Consider the following 22,734-nt stretch of genomic DNA (forward strand, 5'->3'; position numbering starts at 1 on the left):
GAGCTTTACCAATGTTTGTTTGTTTTAACGACAGGCCAAACAGGTGGATGCACATCTATTGAATGTTACACTTTTATTAATAGTTTGTTAATATGGCACCTTCATTTATCACATTAGTAAATGGTATAGTATCCATTTTGCCCAGCTTGGCATATCTGATCTCTCGTTTGATTTTTCTCACAGTCAGTATTTTAGAGGAGATATTTACTGGTTTTAAGGGGGAAATGAAGGCATTATATACCCCAAGGTCTGCAGAGGGTATTTTTTTTCCCAAGAGAGTGGTGGAAGAGAAGGAACTACATCTTAGAGAATCATAAGAGTTTAATTCATCTATGCTGCTGATCTTGGCATGAAGCACTATACTTTCAGACTTTTTTAGTGGTTTTTACCCTTACTCTAGCCTGATTTGGGAGGCATCTAGTGTACCCACCCATTACAAACAGTTAGTAATATTTTTCATATATATATATATAGTATATATATATATATACATGTATATATATATACACATATATATATATATGTTATATACATTTTGCAAATTCAAGAGGATCAAAAGCTACTATGAAAGGTAATCTTAGCCTTGGCATGTTGTTGTCTTATTAAATTTCAACTAAAAGAAGCTACATTTTTGTATGTGTGCATCTCACAACAAAGTTATCAAACATGTGGCCTCCAGGCAGCATGTGGTCCATACCCTTCCCTAGTGGGCTTGAACCAAATTAAAATGTAATTGGGAAATATTTAACAAAGTAAGTAAAGATACTAAAAACCACAGATAATATTACATTTTAAAACTAAGTCAATATGTAGTTCATGGGGAACCTTATGTGTGATTTAGTAGCCCCAGTTTATAAATGAGTTTGACAACACTTATAGTACCTACCATAGCACCTTTCACATGATAGGTGACTCACAAATGCTTATTGAATGAAGAGACCGAATCATAAATAATGTAGTTAGAGTGAATATTCAAAGATGTGTCCTTCTTTGTAACCTGTGACTCAAAGTCAACTATCTATGGACTTATTTGAACTACACTGATATAGATGATATACCTAAAATATCGGTATCATTACCCTGAATTTATCTGAGGAAATCATTCAATATATTTCATTGATAAGTTTCCACAAATGTAAGAGTCCCCAGCTCCTACCTAAGCACTGAAGGTAACAATGGTATCAGGTATAGGACAGCCTTTGTTTTACTATACAGAAAAAGCAAAAAATACAAAGAAATATCAAGAAAACATAAGCAAATCCAGAAAACATATACAATAGACCATAAATAATCAATACAGTTCTCCTTACTCTCTGAATGGTAGAATTTTCCACTGGATCAATTTCCTTCAGATTCATAGTACCACCTTGTGATTTGTACTCCCCTCAGAAGAAAAATGAATGTGGGGGTTGCCAGTAAAGTACCACTCCTTCCCCCAGTATTCCAGAGGACATTCCTCTTTCCTAATAGGCATTGGGTACAGCTTTTGGTATATCTGTAATGTCTAAAGAATACTAGTATTCCTTTCTTGTAAATCTCTATCCCCTAATAGAAGCTTAAGCTTCCTTATCCATCAAATGAAGAGGGTTGGGCTAGATCAACTCTGTGCTCCTTGTCTGCTCTAGCTCTTAGATCTTATGAATGTTAAAAGTGTAGTCTATGTTCATGTAGCTTGGAAGTATGCCCTGCAATTATTTTTTTTAAACTGGTTAATCTTTGAGTAAAACATCTGAGTATTTGTATGATGTCATTGCAGTTTAATAGCTCACATTGATACTGTGCTTTAAAATTTGTAAAGAATTTTCCATTTTTATCTGACCTCAGACACATAACACTTACTAGCTGTGTGACTCTGGGCAAGTCACTTAACCCCAGTTGCCTCACCAAAAAAAAAAAAAAGGATAATTTTATATTTTTGTTGTTGTTCAGTTATTTTGATATGGTCTAGGGAGGCTAGGGACTTAGATATAAAATCCAACCACTGAATACACAAACCTTAATTTTGTGGTTATTTGTCTATCTTTTTATTTGTAATATCGATTTGAGATTTCATATATGTAGGTCGTGCTCATACAGGTTGTTGTCTGAAGTCAAGCTTCAGTCTATAGCAGTTAACTCTTGATTGTCTGTGTATGTGTGTCTTGGATCATCCACTTTGTGGATTATCTGAGACAAGTTTTTAACTCCAGGCTGGTTTCATCTTGCTACTTACCATATATGAAGACTTCTTCCTATTGTCAGTTGGTGAGTGGTATGAGGATGTAAATTAATTTAAAAAGTTAAAAAATTCATATATGTAGTCAAAATGCAACTCTTCATGACCCCACTTGGGGTTTTCTTGGCAAAGATACTGGAATGGTTTGCCATTTCCTGCTCCAGCTCATTTTACAGATGAGGAAACTGGATTAAGTGACTTGGCCAGCATCATACAACTAGTACATGTCAGAGGCTAGATTTGAACCCAAGAAAATGAGTCGTCCTGACTCCAGGCCCTGTACTCTATCCACTGTGCCTCCTGGCTGCTCGGAGAGTTTTTTACATACATTATCTCATTTGATTGTCACAGTAACTCTGTGAGATAGGTGTTATTAGTACTTTTTATACCGATGATGAAACTGACACTTAGACAAGTTAACCGCATTTTCTTACCCAGTCATGGCTAGTAAGTATCAGAGAGAAGATATAAACTCACGTCTTCCTTACTCCCAAGTCCCAGGTGGAACTGAACCTGGAGCATTAGACTGGGAAAGATACAGGAATGATTTAGAAATGGTAAAAAGTAAGACCTGAAGGAGCTGGGAGAGATGATCCCTGCTTTCATTGTAGGAAGGAACAGTTGGAGAAGCATTATAAGCTTTGTCTCCGTATAAGTGTTTGGACTAGGTCTGCCTTAGTTGTTTTTATGGGATAGCTAGTGTTAGGGAGGCTAGAAGCCACTAACAATACTCTGAACTTGCTAAGATCATAGCAGTGTGCTGGCAAATATTGAACATCCTTATATGCATGACGTACTTTTAAGTTTAATCTGCACTAATAATATTTTCTCCATCACTTTTTAAGTCTAAATAATCAACAAAAGCATAAATCAACCCCTGATTTGTAATATCCAATTTCCAAGGTATAAATGCTCACAATAAAAATTTAACACTGGCTCTTCTGAAGCAATCAGAGCTAACTCTAGCACATCCCTGGTCAAGAACAAGGTCTGGTACTACAACTGTGCCTCAAAATAGAGTCAGGTTGTATGTAGGTCAGTTGAAGTTCATGCCTAGAAACTGCAACCTAGAACAATGGAATCTTAGAGTTGGAAGAGGCTTTAGAGATGATCTAGTATATACCTACCTTTTTAAAAAATATATATTTTAATGGATTTGTGTTAGAAGCACTTTTGAATAGTTTGCATGTTCTCTACAATACATTCCAATGCACTGAAGTGTATTTTAAAATATCTTTATGTATTGTTATATTTATAAGAGAGTCAAAAGCTTACTACTGTTAGTGTATAGGATTTGTATATGTTGTAAACATGCATTATCTAGCATTTTAAGCAACTGCTAATTCAAAGAACTGTACTAACAACCATTAAGTTCGGTATCTAGCTCTCATGACCATTACTAGAAATTGCATATCCCCATGGGAACCATGCTCATATGAAGCAAACAACGTCAAATATACTTATATGTTTTAAACGTGGCAGGAATCTTTTGGAGGAAGATTTAAAGATACTCCAACCATATCCTGTCTAATAATTTGTCGCAGAAGAAGAAGGAGGAGGAAGAGGAGGAGGAGAAGAAGGAGGAGGAGGAGAAGTATAGTAGTAGTAGTAGTAGTAGTAGTAGTAGTGTTCTTAGTGGATGTAAGTTGGTCTTCAAGTCAGAACAACCTTGGGTTCAGGTTGTACCTCTGAGGTGCTGGCTGTGTGACCTGAACAAAGCATTTAATCTCTCAGGGGTCTAGGCAACACGTTAAGAACCTAAGTTCCAGAGTAGTTGCCAGTTTATTCCGGTATAAAGATTTTCCTGACTTACATATATGAGATTACAAATCTATATTACAAATAAAAAGAGAGACAAAAAAACCACAAAATTAAGTGTTGTATATTAAGTGGTTGGATTTTATATGTAAGGAGCCATTTCTTTTTGGTTCATGTACCTCTGAGGTTATCAGTCTATGTAAGCACGTGTATGGGTATATGAACAGAACCATGAGGTGATGATGATGATGATGATGATGATGATGATGATGATGATGATAATAGCTAGCACTTATATAGCACCTTAAAGTTTACAAAGTATTTTATAAATATCTCAATCCTCACAATAAACCTAGGAGGTAGATGATATTATTCATCTTATTTTTACAAATGAGGAGACTGAGGCAGACAGAGATTAAGTGACTTACCCACAGTCCTACAACTAGTAATTGTCTGAGGCAACATTTGAACTCAGGTCTTCCTGATTACAGATCTGTCACTCCATCTACTGCATCACCTAGTACCTGAATGAAGTATAGACAACTCTAGATTATGGGCAATGACGTGTGAGGGGTGGGGGTGGGGGGGAAATGATGTGAATAACTCCCAAATAGAAAATCCAAAAAAAAAATCATTAAAGTTTATTTTAAAATAAACTAAATTATCTTTATTCAGAAAATCTGCCTTCATAACTTTTTAAATTAATTTACATCCTCATACCACTCACCAACTGACAATAGAAGGAAGTCTCCAAATATACTAAGTAGCAAGAAGAAACCAGCCTAAGGTTAAAAACTTGTCTCAGATAATCCACAAAGTGGATAATCCATGATACACATACATAGACAATGAGTTAACTGCTGTAGCCTGAAACTTGACTTCAGACAACAACCTGTATGAGTCTGATGCTATTGCGCAATGATCATAGCATAGCATAACAATAACAGTAGTGACAGCAAACATTTATATAGCACCTACTCTGTGCCAGGCACTGGGCTAAGTGCCTCACAATTATTATCTCATTTGATTCTCACAACAACCCTGGGAGGTAGGTATTATTAGCCTCATTTTACAGATGAGGAAATTGAGGCAGAGAGAGGTTGAGTGACTTACTCAGGGTCACACAGCTAATAAGTGTCTGAAGCTGGATTTGAACCCAAGTCTTCCTGATGCCACCTAATTTTGGAACCAGGAGATCATCCGACCCAGCCTCATTTTATAGATGAGGAATCTTAGTCTCGTAGAAGTAAAATGACTTGGCAAATCATACCCCTCGTTAAGGGCCGAACAGCATCAGTGCCCAGGTTTCCTATCTCCTGGCCCAATACTTAAACCAATACTTTTGATGAATAAGAAATGTAGGCCTGGCATAGTCATTTGAATATTTAGTAAGTTTGCTCCAAATCTAAAGTGCTTGAACAATATAAATAACAAGAGATCTGGAAAAAAGGATTCCTAGTCTAACATTTACTCAAATAGAATATAGATATAGGTGATATAGATTATACACATACACATGTATGTATATAAATATATACACGTATATACATAGTCCCAAAAGTTTGTGTGTATGTATATATGTATACATATATGAACACATTATACATTTATATTTCTGGGTATATATAGTATGTTTATGTGTGTGTAAATAATTGTGCAGATATATGTGTGTGTGTGTATGTGTGTGTACTTATAGTTTTTCTAGTACTTCTAGATGGTGTGGATCGATTAAATATAGAACATTGTCCAAATCTCAATCTCTAAATCGAATATTTTATTTCTCAGCCTGTTTCAGATGTTAATAAAGTTTTCATCTCTAAAAAGCTCCCAATTGACAGAACAAAATTCTCTTCTTGAAAATCATGACAACGACGTCTGTTTCTGTCTGCAGGTAGTGGAGGACATGCTAGAGGACGAGGAAGAAGAGGATGACAAAGATGACAAGGTAATTATCTTCCCGAGCACTCGGGTACCTGGGGATGGGAGAATTTAGACATGACACTGTTTTTACAGACAGTTAAAAAAGGAGTTGAAGTGTTTTAGTCCAGAAAATTGGACAGTGCTGTTTATCATCCTAACAATGCCACTGGATGTTGCCGGAAGGATAGAGGACTATAAATCCTCTTCTTTTTTGTCCAGAGCTGGGTCAAATATTTTTCTGCCAGGAACAAAAATAATTCAGCTTGTCTGGAACTTGATAGCTCTTCTGAAGATAACGGCAGTGACAACTGTTTTTGAAGGACAAAAATTTGTCCTGTCTTGAGTATTACAAATAGGACTATACTTTAGGGAGAAAAAAAAAAAAGAAATAAAAATAGCGGCCCCTCATCAGTTGAAGATGGGATCCTGTCACCTGTAATTTTCAGTGAATTGCTTGGTTAAAAGAATGGCCCATATACGAGTGGCATTCTCTATGGCATTTAAATAATCACAACTCTTGCTGGTGTCCACTTGCTTTGAAATAGGTACTATGGCCCTAGAGGCCTTGAGACCTGCTCTTTCTTACCTCTACACATTTCTCTTCCTGGGTGGCTGGTCCCTGTAAAGGATTTTGGCCACAGTACATAACAGCTAGTTTCTACATCTCATTGAACCAAGTGATGGGACAACTTGGATCGGTTGTCCCCCCACCCCACCCCCCCAGGGAGAGGGAAAAACCAGGAGAAGGAAATTAGAATGACCTTGCACCACAGCCTCAGTGGTGGGTGTTGGTGGGATGGTTCTGCTGTGGAGAAGAAGGCTGTAGATCAAGCTTTTGCTTGCCTCAGGGTATTTCCAGACCAAAAAATACTGAAAACAAGAAAGAGAGAAAATGACTGATTTTTTAAAAAAAATTTAATTGCTTTGCATAGAAAACCAAATTTTGACCTTCACCAGTATTCATCTGACTTCTGTTGTAGTAAAGCAATGAAATTTTTTGAAGAGAGGAGAAAAACAGTATATCTTAATTTATGCCTTTGACCTTTGTTTCTAGTAGAGATGTACAGTTATATACCAGCGTAAGAATTTGTGTGCTGGCAGCAAGCATTAGAAATGTCAAAAAAATTCGAAGTGATTAGTTAATCCCCTGAATGATTTTTTTTCCCAGATAGCTAACATCCAATTCTTTAAAGAATATGGAACACACACACACACACACACACACACACACACACACACACACACACATTCCTACAGTGGTTTTTTCTTTTGCTGGTTCAAACATTTTAAAATTGAGAGAGCTGTTCTGTGAAATCCTTCTGTACATTATTTAGTCATTAGCTACATCATTTTAGTATCATCAAACACTGAACTAACAAAACCTCCTTCTGTAAAAACACATATGTGCTAGTTTTTAATGTTAAATAATGTGAGCATACACTTCTGGCAATAAAAGATATGATTTATTGCGAAGGTCAGCCGTGTAGCTGTAGAGAGCTTGTATTTTAACTCAACATGCGAGCTCTGAATCATCATTTCTCTTCTGATAAACACTAAGCTGCCATCCATTTATGGCCATTTTCCCTTGCTTGTAGCAGCTTTATTATTAAAGCTACTGTAAGGGATCCATCCGAGCAGCATGTGTATTCCCAGAAATTTTAATAACTGTGGGCCCATAGTGTTGTTTTGGTGCTTTAATGCTTCTGCTTGAAATCATTCTATTTCTTTGGCACCTCCTTGATTCCCAGGCTCCTAAAAATCTACCTTCCTTTTTTTTTGAAGGTGGGGGCTGCAACAGGGGTGGGGTGGGGTGGGAGGAATAAAGGGGAAGAGACAGAGAAGGAAGAGCAGGGAATGGGAGAATAAGAAATAAAGGGAAGAACAGAGAAAGGGAGAGGAAGAGGAAAAGGGAGAGGAAGAGAAAGGGGAGAGCCTGAGTTTCTTTCAAACTAGGTCACCAAAATGTAGTTATAAAGCAAAAACCCACCAGGTTAGGAAAAACACAGCAAATCCCTGGAGCTGTGTCCATCCTAATCTAGTGTTCATCCTAATCCTAATCTAGCCTCAGAGTCAACCCCTTGATTCTGATACACTTTCTGATCTACTTACTAAAGTTGTTTGAAAGGGACTGCTTAAATTACTGTGTAAATTCAACTGTATTTTTATAGGAGGCGGAAGAAGAGTGTATTTTCCATATGAAATGAATGTCATTTGATTTTCATAAATCCCAGCCCTTTTTTCAGTAATATGAAAGGTTTTTTTAAGCTCTTATAATGCAATTTGTAGCATGAAAATCATATCCTGCACAAAAAGGAAAATGACAAAGCTGATCATTTACAATAGATTTTTAAGTTCTTGCATAATAGGAGATAAAATCTTTTGTATGGACTTTTTAAACTATGGGTTTCTTATTATAAAAAAAATGGAAATATGGAAAGGATCCTTCAAGTTCCCATTTTCCAGCTTCCGTCTCTTGGCCAGATTATACACCACTAAACGCTGCAAGGTTTAGATGTCAGTGTGTTCCTGTAGCGGCAGGGCAATTTCCTACTTTAAAACATTCATTGGTTCTTCAGTCTAAAGCTTGCGTGTAAAGTCAGGCCTAATGGAATTTTTTTTTTTTGAGAAAACAAATGTGTCTTTGCTATACCAGCAGGTACTGACCTCCAGTTCTCATTATTCCTGTTTTTTCATATGGTATAATAGTAAGGTCAGGTCAGTGGGTTCTCTTATAGGATAAAAGTAAAAAAGATTAATAAATGTGCCAAAGCCTCACTTTAATTGAACCTGAAGCATATGTTGCAAGTATGTAAAATATGTCCCAGATGTTTCACCATGGCTAGTGTCTTAGCTTTCCTTGATTACCACAAGGCAGCTATTAGTCCTGTAACCTTTGGACTTGGGGGTAAATGGGGTATTACATGGCACGAAACTAGAGCACCTGTTTTCCATTCAGCAAAGACCCCTGGCAGGCTTTGCCTAAGCCCATCCATATGTTTTCACTTAGCAGATTGTTGGGCGATTATGAAAAGTGTCTTTCTTTGGAACCAGCATAGATATTAGTCACTTACTCACAATGAAAGTGCAAGTCACTGGCTACTTGACAAGGTCGCTGTGGTCAAAAGTTGAAGTAGTTTCTTTGAGTTAGGCTTGGAGTGCTTTTTCTTGCTGTCCCTCTACAAATCACCCAGCAGATTAAAGATCGTAATTAGCTAAAATAATGGCATCGTAATGTCTTTGCAATCAGCACTGACTTTGGCACCTCAGAAGGCTTTGGTCAAGGTTGGTGAAGCTTAGCCTCCTCTCGTGTTGGCCCAGACCCTCAGATCTTCTCCCAGATTGTCCTATTTTAACATTTCTCTTCAAACCTGCTTTTCATTAAAGCTGCTGATCACTATTCAGGTGAGGATCTACATCCTCAGGCTTGTCATGACATGCATCTTTTGTTGCTTTTTTCTATTTACTCAAATCTGACATCCAGTCTCTTCTTCTCTGTGGATCCAGTTCTGAGGTCTCCATAAAAGCAAAAGTCAGGGCTTAGAATGGCAGGTCTTGTGTTTACTGTTGTTAAGCCATTAGGATTGACTATTCAATAATGAACCATGGAGTTGTTAATATTTTCACTTATCAGTGTTATGCAGTACTACTGTCTTAAGCTCTGTCATAGATGACATTTGTCGTGTATTAAATGTTACAAAGAGATAAGGCTATGTTCTCAATACCGCATGTTCTAGACCATTCTCTGCATGTACAGTGTCCTCCACCAATCACAGATTCATAGTTTGATCCAATTTTTGACCTGGCTCCTAACCCTGCCTCTGTGGTTAGTGAAATATCTTAGCATATAAGGCTTAGCTAAATTACCTAGAGCAAAGCTAGCAACAAACCATAAAATGACCTTTTTCACAGTGTTATATAATAACACAGTGGTCAATCTATATAATCTATACATCTAATTAATGAAGATCAATTTTCTTTTTGTAGCTTTAAAGGTTTAGGCACGCTTTCCATGGAGCTTCTTACTTGGCCTGTAATAAGATCCAGCTGTGATTTCAGGAAACCAAAGATAGAATGCAGGCTTTCCTTAGGAAAAAAAGCATCCATTCAAAGACATGGTATTTTAACCATGTTTGTTGAGAAATATTAAAGTGCTCTGGTTTTTATGCTCATGATGCCTCTACTTTTTCTTTGGCCATTATGTCAAGGTTGCTATGCTTCAAGATAAGTAGATGTTGCCATGGAATGTATCTGAGTTGCCTAAAAAAACTGTGTGTGTATATATAGTAAATATATACAGGTATTTCTTACACTTTAGTTCTCGAAGTCTGTGTTTACTGATTAAGTTCTCAATCTCCAAACATGTTCATAATGGTGTATCTAACATGTCCTAGGTGCATACGTCTGTGCATCTCAAGTAGACCATGAGTGCATGGAAAGAGATAGTTAAAATATGTGACAGGAAAGATTTTAATCTGACAAAGTAGGATCTTCCAGTTATGTTAAATAAAACAGTCCACTGTAGTAAAAGAGATGAAGGATTAGAGGAGTTATGGAAAGGATAAAGAAAGGAAATTCTTTAAAATAAAATTTTAAAAAATCTAAGGTACATCTAAAAGGATTTGGATTTCAGACCAGTTCATGGGTTCCATCAAAGATGGAACAGCATGAATATTCTCTGTTGAGATCTGTCGATCACTCAATCAATAAGCATTTATAAATTGCTTACCATATGCCAGGCACTGTGCTCAGCATTGGGGTTACAAAAAGAAGCAAAAAAATGATCTCTTCCTTCAAGGAGCTTACAATCTAATGGGGGAGACAACATGTAAATAGAACTATACACAGGACAAATAGGAAATAATTAACAAAGGGAAGGCACTAGAATTAAGAGGGGTTGAGGAAGGCTTCCTATAGAAGGTAGGATATTAGTTAGAACTTAAAAGAAGCCAGGAACTATGGCACTATTATCCCTAGGGTCCCTTCTACCTCTAAATCTATGATCCTGTGATCCACTATGGAAAAAAAAATTTAGTTAAGTATGATTGTCCATGTGTTTCTACCAGGAGCATTAAGATTCCTCACCCCTCTTCCCCCCGAAAAAAAGCAGATGAGAACAACTTATTCCATTGGCCATGAAGATGGCTGAAGCAGGCACTGAGAAGCACTTAGAGCTTGGTCAGACATCAAAGGTGCCAAGGTCATCCTCGGCATCCCTGGCCATTTCCAGTCATCTTGACTTTTGTCGTGCCACTGGACTTTGATGACTCTGGAAGAGAGAGTGAGGTTGACAGCTTTGTGCAACCTTGCCTCGCTTAAAGCCAATTCGTGTATAAGTCAAGACATCACTCTGTGATGTCATCGATCCTCTTCAAAATGAAGGACTGACAACCATGGTGACGAGGATGGAAACCAGTAGCATTTCTCATGCCCACAGCCACATGACAGAATAAAATTGTATTTTTTTCTACTACATGGTTTAAATCTGGGCCTGGGCTAGAGCAAGGCTTTTCGTATCCATGGTTTCTTTTGTCAGTGGATTTGAGGAGAAAACATTAACACAGAAGTAGCTTTCAGTAAGGGGAAAAAATGTAGTTACCTTCTCAGATGCTACATACTCTTAAATTTTCTAAAATGTAGTTAGAGGCCTTTTCAGATGTACAGTCAGTAAAAAAACTTTCTAACACTGCATATATGTACATATAAGTGTATGCATAGACAGCTTTCATATCACTTTTACGCAGGATTTCACTGATACAGCAAACTCTTGGTTAGGAAACCCTCTCTACCAGTGTAGATCCAATCACCACCACCTATTACAATTTAAAGTCTTAGAGCTTGAGATAAGGTAAAGGACTTGCCTAGGGTCATACAACTTGTCTGTGTCAAGAGGTAAGAATTGAATTTCAAAATTTGTATTCAAAATCTACAAGAAAAACAAATCATAAACATAATTTTTAAGCAAATGAGGGGTCCAGCAATGGTACCCACTCAATCCTGTGACATTTGATACTAGGGAGGAATATTTTTAAAGGCCCCAATTACCTTTATTTTTGACTGATGATTCCACCTTTTGCTACCATGCTAGCAGAGCATTGTACCTTCCAAAGTTACCAAAGTGCTAACCTGGACCTCCCTTCACTGACTTAACCTTAACTCTTTGTTGAAGGGAAGTCTTTTTTGTTGGTTTTTCAGATTGACAAAATTCTTTGAATTGTGGAAATAACTACAAAAAAGTTTGACATGCTTTCTAAAATAATTGAGAAATCTTAAAATATACAGTCAAAAGTATATAATCTAAAACATTGTATCTGCAAGTATTGCTGCCGCTTAAACTAGTGAACTAATATTCTGCTTCATATTTTACCACTAATTTCTCCTCCTTCACACTTGGACAACCTTTAATTTTTTTTTATTTTAGGGACATATTTATATCTTAACTGCTCTACTAAGTTTATATAGTAAAATATTTTTCAAAATTGCTATTATTTGGTTAAACCTGGAACACTCATATTAGGGAAGTCTTTCAATTTACAGTTTAAGCTTCTTGGTTGGCCTTCCTGGAACTGGGTTCCATTCTGCCTTAGCACTCTATAAACAATATTGGGGGTCATGGGGTGAATTATGTTTTGGCCTCTTAAAAAGTATCATAAATACCATTTGTACAGACCCATCTTTGTTATATAATGTAAAATATGAACCTTGATATTAAAAAGGGATTTTTTTTGGCTGTATCTTTTAATGCCTCCAGATTTCCCTCTAGAAAGGGAAAAATAAATGTGCTTTAATATCCAGTATCCAGTATGCTTTTGATATACTGGTTCCTAACAGGTTGCATTATCTAAGATTCATTAGTGCATATAATAGGGATGCTATGCTAATTTGGGCCACTAGGGAAGCAAGCACCAGTTTTCTCCTGAAAATCCCTAGGGGCATTATATCCTTTTTTCCTACGAGTTAGTGACACACTTTGGGGCAGATGAAAAAGCAGGGCCTTGGATTTGAGAACACAAGTGTTCAATATATGAGGATGAGAAGAACCAGGGCCAGGTAACATGGAGCTAAGACCAGAAGAAAAGAAGCAGGCTGAGGACATGTGTCCTTAAAGTGATGTGAAGATAATTGGGGAGATAAAAAAAAAGGAATCATAAATATTTGCTAAAAAAACAATCTTAGAGGTAATCTGTCAACTCTGTCTCTTTAAGCATGATAAATCATGTGTAAACTGAGATCCAAAGAAATGAAGTTGCTGACCCCAAATCACACAGTCATTGAAAACATTAGGATGGTAAGGATCCAGCTTCAGATGGTCCTGAATTTTTTTAATGTTAACAAGGATGGTGATGATGATGAAGAAGAAGAAGAAGAAGAAGAAGAAGAAAGAAGAAGAAGAAGAAGAAGAAGAAGAAGAAGAAGAAGACAGCTAGCATTTATGTAGTGCTTTAAAGTTTGGAAAGTGCTTTACCATTTGACCTTTACAGTAACCTTGAGAGGTAGGTGCTGTTATTATCCCTATTTTACAGATGAGGAAACTGAGGCAAGCAAAAGTTAAGCGACTTACCCAGGGTCATACAGCTAGTAATTGTCTGGAGCTGGATTTGAATTCAGATCTTCCTGACTCTAAGTCCAGCAATCTATCCACTGTACTACCATAATGCACTCCTGTAATGACTGCAAAATGGAATTCTGAGACAAACTACATTTTTAAAAAAATTTCAGATGGGGGCTTCATAAGAGAATATGAATTTAATTCGACGCAGCTGACATTTTTAAAGTACCTTGTATATGCCAGGCTCCTATGCAAAACACTGGGAATAGAAAGAAAAAAGAGAAATAATCCTTATTTTCAAGGAGCAGACTTCTGTCTTGGGAGGTAGAGGGGTGGGGGAGGAGTTTGAGAAAACAACACCTAGGCAGATGAACAAGGGAATTTGAGGAGGGATAGAGTACTAATAACTCTGAGAGGACAAGGAAAGACTTCAGTTAGGATGTGGTACCTAAGGCAGATAATGAAAGAAGATGAAGAAACTAGAAGCAAATCAGTAGTGCAGTGGACTGGAGTCAGGAACACCTTAATTCAGATCTGGCCTCAGACACTTCCTAGCTATGTGACCCTGGGCAAGTCACTTAACCTATCTGCCTCAGATTCCTCAGCTATAAAATAGGGATAATAACAGCACCCACCTCCCAGTGTTGTGAGGATCAAATGAGATAATAATTGTAAAGTGCTTAGCCCAATACCTGGCATATAGTAGATGTTTAATAAATTTTTTTCCTTCCTTAGTCCCCTCCCTCCCTCCTTCCCTTCTTTCTTCCTCCCTTTCCTCTCTTCCTCCTTCCTTCCTTCCCTCCTTCCTTCTTTTTTCTTCCTTCCCTCCTTCCTCCTGTCACAGTCTTCCTCCTTCCTTCTTTTCTTCACTCCTTCCTTTCTTACTTTCTTCCCTCCCTCTCTACTTCCTGCTTTCTTTCCTTCCTTCCTTCCTTCTCTCCTTCCATCATCCCTTCCTTCCCTTCCTCTTTCCTTTCTTCCTTCTCTTCTTTCTTCTTTCCCTTCTCCCTTCCTTCTTTCCTTCCTACCTTCATTTCTTCCTCCCTTCCCATCCTCCCACCTTCCTTTCTTCCCTTCCTTCTTTCCTTCATTCCTCCTCTTCTTTCTTCCCTCTCCTTCCTTCCTCCATTCCTGCCCACCCTCTTTTCCTTCTTCCTTACTGTCTTCATCTCCTCTTTCCTTCCTTTCCTCTGTCTCTCTGTTCCTCCCTTCTTCCTTCCTTTCTTTCCTTCCCTCCTTCCTTCTTTCTTTACTTCCTCCTAAGAGACAGAGAGAAGGAAAGAGTGACTTTCAGGCAGGGAAGGACATCTTCTGGGAAGACAGCATTGTTTGTCTGAGGACCATGACATTAGGAAGGTGATGTCATGACTTGCAAGTGAATTGGATTTAAGTGAGGAAGAGCTGTGCAAAGTCACCAGCCTTACTCTCTCCTCTGGTGCCATCTGGGTCCAGTGGCCAGATATAGATCAGGATGACTAGAAATGTCCCCAAGTGCAGTGGGAGACCTTGGCCTTTTTAAGGTAAGGTCTTGCCCAGGTCTCACTTTGACTGAGGCAACACCCATTCAGTTGATTAAGGCTAGGTAAGAAATGAGGCAAACAATGGCCCCTTTTATTTAGTCAAAAAAGGAAAACCAAGTCAATCTGGGAGGGGAAGAGCCTAAAGGTTTCTGGCTCCACTAGGAGCCATCAGAGCCCAAACAATGACCAAGTGAGGCTTGGGCTGGGACCTATCACTGGTCAGTCAAAGAGTGCTTTCCAATAGCATCCTTCCCAAGCTTCAGTTTTGGAGTTGAAATAGTTCTATCTCTTGCCTTCAGCTGAACTCTGTTTTGGAGAAAACCCCCTTAGAATCTCAGCAACCTTCAGCAGTTGCCTTCCATGTCCAAATCCTGGGCATTTGCTTAACATATTGCACCCCTGGTTCACACATATGTTAATCAAATAAAAATGTCTGTATTATGCCTCTTAAGGTCAACTGCACCTAAAATAGAAGCCTTCCTTTGCTGGCTGTCAGCAAAGAAAGGCCAAATGGTATGAATAGAACCCTCAGGTAAGTGGAATGCAAAAGCTTTTAGAACATTTCTCTTTTGTACTCTGTTGTTCTATAGCATTAAAGCCCTATCTTAAATCATATTTTTATCACTTGAAAAAAAGTAAACTTGGAATGGCAAGCAGTTCAGTTCTGCTTTTTTCCTAGTGTTCAGGTTAACAAATTGAAATTCAGAAGACCACTAACATCTCTAAAAAATGACAGTTTAGGAACCATGCCCTGGAAAAGGGGTCCTTTCTAGATTTCCTTTCATTCACTCCTGCTTTACTGAAGAGAAGCAGCATTTTATTGGACTTTCGACTTAGAAATTGAGCTGGCAGTGTTATATAGAAAAACATGGTTTCTTGGTAATTGTATATAAGCAATGTATTTTAATTGGGTGTATTTGGAGAATAGAGATGGTATCTTTATCATTTCTGTGATCACTACTAAATGCAAGCTTGAACATTTGGGGGACAGAAAAGGCAATATGATAAACCAACATACAGCTGTAGCTGTCTGATAATGTAATGTTTTTATTGATTGTCTAACTGAGTAACTACAGTGGTTATTAGGTTTGCTTGTCATAGCGTTTAGTGCCTGGGGTAGTTGAACAGGTTACTTTTCCATCCAGCTGACCTCTGAGTCCCTCACTTTTTGAATCAGGGTCCTCAGATTTCATACTTTGGCAATTTCTTTCCCTTTCTAATGGGCTGTATTAGAGAAAATGTGTCACCTTTTGCACCATGTAATACCAAATCAGATCAGAATTCATGCACAATTATGTCAGTGGAAATCTAATATTATAGGCCTGCTTATCTCTAGATAGCACATGGAAGAATAAACTTGCACAACTGACAGATTTGCTTGATTTTACAGATAAGTTATTTGTAAGTAATCGAGCTAAAGAATGTAACTGGATTATTTTCGTACTTTAAAAAATCACAACAGTAAAATCATTGCTAAGTAGTCAGACCTCATCACTCATTTTTTTTTTCTCTTTCTTTTTGGACAAATCAAAACATTTGAAGGAAGAATAGAAAGACATTTTGCATTAGCTCTATTTGTTAGAAGAATAACATAAAAATAACTTTAGCTGTTAGTTAATGACATTTAAATAATTAATAAATATCTATCATGTGCCACGTACCATAGCTGGGATTCAGAGAAAAAAATTAAATAGCCCCTACCCTCAAGGTCAGGAGAAACAACGTACACGCATATACACATACATACGCATACATATATACATACACACATACAAGATATAAGTCTAGAAACTGGATCTGTGATTTCATTGATTTGAGAAACTCCCAAATGAGAAAATACCTTTTCCTTTGATGAGAAGATACCCTCTTCCAATATAGGTCAACGCTTTTTTTTTTCAACTTAATCATCTTAGAGTAGTGTATAGAGCAAGGGTTTGCAAACTATTGCTCAAAGGTCACATCCAGTCTGTTTTCATAAGCTGGGGAGCTAAGAATGGTTTTTATGTTTGTAACGAGAAAGAGCTCATATTACCCCACATGTCATGAGAGGGCTCATGTGTGAAGAAGGGTCCATGTGTATGTATCCCTCAAGTATAAGGAAGGTTCATGTAGCAAATCCTATGAGTTTCAAGGGCTGCTCTCTCACATTTAACATGGGATGGGGGTGGGGAGAAGGAGGTGGGGTAGGGTGGTGGTGGGGTCATTGGATAGCTCCAAGCAGGCAGAATAGACATCACTAGCCCCTTCTCCCTGTCACCTTTCTCCAAGGGAGACTTTAATTACTGTCATGAGGAGGATTAGGAAGTTGGGGCCCAAGGCTACTCTGTTTTCCTCAAAGAGAAGGGGTACCAGGATAGGATTATATCTGTCTTCTCTCTTAGATATTATTAGTTTGAGGGATATGATCAGGTTCAGTCTAACTTCTGATTGCTCTTTCTCATTATTGGAAAGAAGTAAGACTCCAACACTCTGTATCGAAAGCTTCACTCTCTTCCCACCATATACCAATTCCAGAATGAACATGCCTACTGAATAGCAAAGAAACACATTCATCCAAATCATAACAAAAGAGAAATCAAAGAAAGTATACATAGGAGACTACATACCAGAGAATACAGAATGAAGGTGCTCTTCTATTGGGAGCAAGATAACGCAATTCAACCAAGAGAAAGAGTTCTAGATTTCACCTAAGGGGAAACTCCCAGGTAGCAAGCTGGGGATAGGGATATGATGAAGACCACTGGCTCCTCCCATCCTCCCCCACTTTCCTTCAGCAACCTGGAGTGAGGTTAGCCCCTTCCTTCTTCTCTCTCAAAAATGGAGTCCGGAAGTGCCCAGAAAGACTCAGAGAAGACTGAAAAAGGCCAGAGCTCTCCTGATCTCACTGACTCTGCCCCACCCCTTACATACAGCAGAACATATTCACCAATAAGGAGAGAGTCCCATACCAATGGGCTTTGGGACTGGGGTTACAAATACTTAAATAAAATAAAACTTTATTTTAAAATGTAAAAATAGGTCTTAGGTACAAAAGTAGTCAGCAGCTTGGATTTGGCCTGGAGGCCTGGTCTAGAGCGCCAAGGTTAAATGACTTACCTAGGCTCACTCAGCTAGTGATGAATCAGCATTTGAACTCAAGTCTTGCTGGTTTTAAGGTAAGTCAAGCTTCTTCTCTGTACAAATTTCATACAAATTAAATAATAGGTAATTTTGGGTGTAAGATAATCTTCTTAGGAGCTGATATGATGACAGAATAGGGATAAAGACTGGACCTGTGATCTCTTTGTTATAGAAAACTGCCTATTCCAAAACAGGTAATCATCATCATCATCATCATCACCATCCTCCTCCTTAGTATTGCTATCACTTCTATAGTGCTTTATGAGTATTGTCTCATTTAATACTTCTAACTGCCCTAGGAGGTAAGACTTATTATCCTCATTTTATAGTTGAACAAACTGAGGCAGACAGAGATTAAGTGACTTGCCCAAGGTCACATACTTGATAAGTATCTGAGGCTGGATTTGTACTCAGGTCTTCCTGAGGCAGGATGAGCACTCTATCCACTGTACCACCAGCAGCCTCAGAGAAGGTTGGCAGCTTCTCAGCAATTTATACTCCTAGAGTTGAGGAGGCTTTTATAGAGTCCAAGATCACAAAACCTGTACGTGTCAGAGGCAGGACCTGAACCCACATCTTCCTTGCTCTCTATCCATTATGCCATACAGCTGCTAACAAAATGTTCATCTTTTGTTTCTCTCTTACAATCAGTAAAAGTCAGAACCTCATCACTTAATCTGAAGTCTTCTCGAAATCAATTAAAATAATTTAAGATAAGTTGTGCTGCAGATATGCTTTTAAAAATGTTTTAGACATAGGATGTCTTAGGAATGTTATAACCCCTTTTAATGTGACTATTTATATATAACTACCATATGTATGGTATTACACCTTTAATGCACTGTATTAGCTGTCACTAGAAATTAAATTCAGGCATGTTCTTTTTTGGCCTTCTAATACTCCACAAGTAAAAGTTTAAATAATGATAGCAGCACTTAAGGCGTAGGTAGAAATAACACCAAAACTCTTTCCTGAATCTACTGAGGCAGGGATTTTAGTATATGAAAAAATCATAAAGTTGAAAGATTTAATTCTGATACCCCTTATCTTACCCCTCAGAGCTATTCCTGATGTTGCATATCAGTGAGTAAATGCAATTAATGACTTAATTATGGGAAGCTTTTTAGATTTATTGATCTGTAAGTATTTATTAGGCATTCACTATGGGCCAATCGCTGGAGATACAAGTACAAAAATAAAGCAGTTCTTGCCCACAAGGAGCTCACAGTCAACTAATCTAGATGGATATGCCTTGCCAATGGATAGCTAGTGATATTTTCATCAGCATTTGTCCCAAGATAAATGTGCATTTGTCAATTAAAAAAAAAACTTTGTGATTTTCCTCACAATTCTATTCATGTCAGTACCTTCATTAGAAGCTCAGGCTTTTAACAGTTAATACTTCACCTTGAAAACAAAGCATCCTAAAATGGGCTTTTTCCACTTATCAGTGACCTTTTAAAACAAAGTAAAACAATGTATCTTCTGAAATCTCTTTTCTTGATCTCTATGTTTCAATTGTGTTAGAAAAAGTAAAGAAAGATTAGAATGTAGGTGCTATTGTTTCAGCTTCTACATTATAAGAATTGCTTTTAATATGAGATTGATATAATGGTGATCTAAGGATGTTTTTGTAATTATAGTGATATAATTAATATAATTTCACCTTCATAATGATGACATGGTAACTTTCTGAACATATGATATAATGAGCTGTTTGGTTTCTGAAGTAAAAATTTTAAATGGCAAGATGGTACCTTGGATAGTGGACTGGTCTTCGGGTTGTGAAGACCTGGCCTCCAGCCCCTCTTTTGTCATATTCTGGCTCTATGATCCGAGGAAGGTCATTTAACTTCTCATTGCCCCGGGCAACTAAGAATCTAAATCACAGAATATTTGTTTCTTGGAAGCTCCGTACAACACTGACATCTTAGGTTCAAAATAAATAAACGAATGTTATAAAGCCTTTTATGCAAATAAGTCCAGAATGGCAATGGTGCTAATGCAGTCATGTTAGACTAATATGGGCTAATGGGTCGGTAGTCACTAATTTCAATAAGCCCCTGAGAATAAGCCCTGATTGTCTTTTGAAGTCTCAAATTAACTTTTTTTTAAAATTTCTGAGTGATTAGGTAGCTTCTTAAACAATCAGAATAAGTCCAGCCTTACAGATAATTTGTAAGTCATGCCATAGCAAGTATTATTGATATATAAGATTTTCAGCCAATAACAGAAATCATTCAGATGGGAACTTTGCAGGAGTTATTATTTTGTTGATTTATATGTTATAATTAATTAAATGCATCTATAACCAAATGAGTGCAAAACTGATGTAAAATAGTAAATCTCCAAACTCTGAATTGTTATTGATATTATTTTATTAAGTATTTAGTATAGTGTATAACATGTAGGTGCTTAGTAAATCCTTATTGATTGACTTAATACTTAGAGTTCATCTATGTGTATACACTTCTACTATCAATCAGATAATAAATATTTCAGGCCTTCTCCTTCTGTGATTTTTGTTTATATCCTTACATAGATAACTGACATGTAAATACCACATGGAGGATTTATATAACAGGATAAAGTCCTTCCTCCAGGAATTTTAACCCATTAAAAAAAAATTTGGTCATCTATTATCCTCACTATGTGATTGGCCCTTTTCTAGTCATACACATACTTGATGATGTATTTTGCATCATGCCATGCATACAAGTTATCATTCATAATATTCTGTAGCCTACTAAAATTTGTGCATTGTCCTTTGGGGGCGCCTATAATTTTGACTCTTTAGAGATAATGCTTCTCTATGACTCATAGCCGTATAGCATCATCAGATAACCAGTGGCTTTGGAAAGGTTGGCTTTTGTGTCACATAACAGCTTTGAATCACCAAATGCAAGTCAGCCTGATCTACCTTCATTCAACTCTCACCTGCAACATTGGGGAATGGCTGTATACAGCTGCCATCTTCCACATCTCTGTTGAGAGGATCATGATCAGTTTCATTATCAGTTCTCCATGATCAGAATTGGTCATTGAAACTAGTCAGCATTTAATTGCCTTTTTAATGTTGTTATCCATTATGTTATTGTTATCATTGTGAATATCATTCTCCTGGTTCTGCTTACTCTGCATTAATTTATATAGTTCTTCCTAATCTCTAAATTTTACATATTTGTGATTTATTATGGTTCAATTATATTCATATACTAAAAGTTATGCATCCATTTCCCATTCAAAGAGCACCATTGTTGTTTCCAGTTTTTTGGTAACTACAAAAAATAATGCTATGACATATTTATTAATGACTTAGATTAAAGGCATAGATGGACATATTTAATCTGCAGATAACAAGAAGCTAGAAAGTATAGCTAAGATATTAGATGACAAAGTTGGACTTCAAATCTGAGGAGATTAAATTTAATAGAAATAAAGTCCTACATTTGAATTAGAAAAGCAAGCAACTTCAGAAGAATAGAATGGGGAAGCATGACTAGACAGTAGTTTTGAGTGAAAGAGGTGTCTCAGCTGACTTCAAGTCCAATGAGTCAACAGTGAAACATGGAAGCTAAAAAAGTTGACTTCAGTGCAGCTAGGTGGCAGAGTGGATAGAGCACCAGCCCTGAAGTCAGGAGGATCTGAGTTCAAACCTGGCCTCAGACCAAACACTTGACTTTACTAGCTGTGTGACCCTGGGCAAGTCACGTAACCCCAATTGCTTTAAAAAAAAAAAGTTGACTTCATCTCAAACTACATTAAAAGAGGTGTAATATCCAAAATAAGGGAAATTGTAGTTTCATTATTCTCTGCCCTAGTCACACCATAGCTGGAATATTGATTTCAACCCTCAATGCTTTATTTAATAAAGGATATTGACTGGCTGGAGGGGAAAACTAGGAATAATTGGTCAAAATGGGAGACAGTAAGAGAGAAAGACAGGATGGAGACAGAGAGAGACAGTGAGAGAAGAGAAATAAAGACAAAGAGATATAGAGTGACATATAGTCAGAGAGAGAAAGAGAAAAGTGGGGGAGAAATATTTTTTACTCTGTGAGTTCCAAAAAAATTTCCTAGTAATTAAAATTATCTATAAGTGGAATGATTTGCTTCAAAGGATAGTAGCCTCATTAAAGTTAATAATAATCATAATAATTTATATAGTACTTTAAAATTTGTAAAATGCTTTACAAATACTTCATTTTATCTTCAAAACAACCTTGAGAGGTATAGGTGCTATTATTTCCCCCATTTTGCAATTAAAGAAACTGAGGCAGAAAGAGATTAATTGTTATGTTTGTCTTGTTTCTCCAACCAGATTATGAATATATTGAAAGCAATAACTTTGTCTCTCTTATAATAACAATAGCTCATGGTGATAAATGCTTTTGCATTTGATCTATGAAGCACTTCCTCAGGTATATTATATATAGTACGCAAATATCATTTTTCCCATTTTACAGAGAAGGAAACTGAGACTTAGAGAATTTAAATAATTTGCCAAAGGTTACATGGGTAGTAAGTAATGAAATCAAGACTCCGAACGAGGCCTTTTGGCTCCAAATCCAATGCCCTTTTCCTCTATAGCTATCACTGTGAGATATATATATGTGTGTGTGTGTGTGTGCGTGTGTGTGTGTATATATATATAT

At 37.2% G+C, this 22,734-nt stretch overlaps 1 protein-coding gene across 4 annotated transcripts in view; it reads left to right on the top strand.

Annotated features, from left to right (window-relative positions):
- Positions 1-22,734, top strand: part of MCTP1 (multiple C2 and transmembrane domain containing 1) — a 498,591-nt gene that overhangs the window by 385,701 nt on the left and 90,156 nt on the right. For all 4 annotated transcript variants that reach the window (XM_078153123.1, XM_078153125.1, XM_078153124.1 and 1 more), the window contains one exon: positions 5,865-5,918. In XM_078153123.1, the coding sequence (XP_078009249.1) occupies positions 5,865-5,918 (54 nt within the window). The remainder of the gene's footprint in view (positions 1-5,864; positions 5,919-22,734) is intronic.

The sequence above is a fragment of the Phascolarctos cinereus genome, unplaced genomic scaffold, assembly GCF_003287225.1.
Source record: "Phascolarctos cinereus isolate Bilbo 61053 unplaced genomic scaffold, phaCin_HiC Scaffold_4;HRSCAF=312, whole genome shotgun sequence".
Classification (NCBI taxonomy): domain Eukaryota; kingdom Metazoa; phylum Chordata; class Mammalia; order Diprotodontia; family Phascolarctidae; genus Phascolarctos; species Phascolarctos cinereus.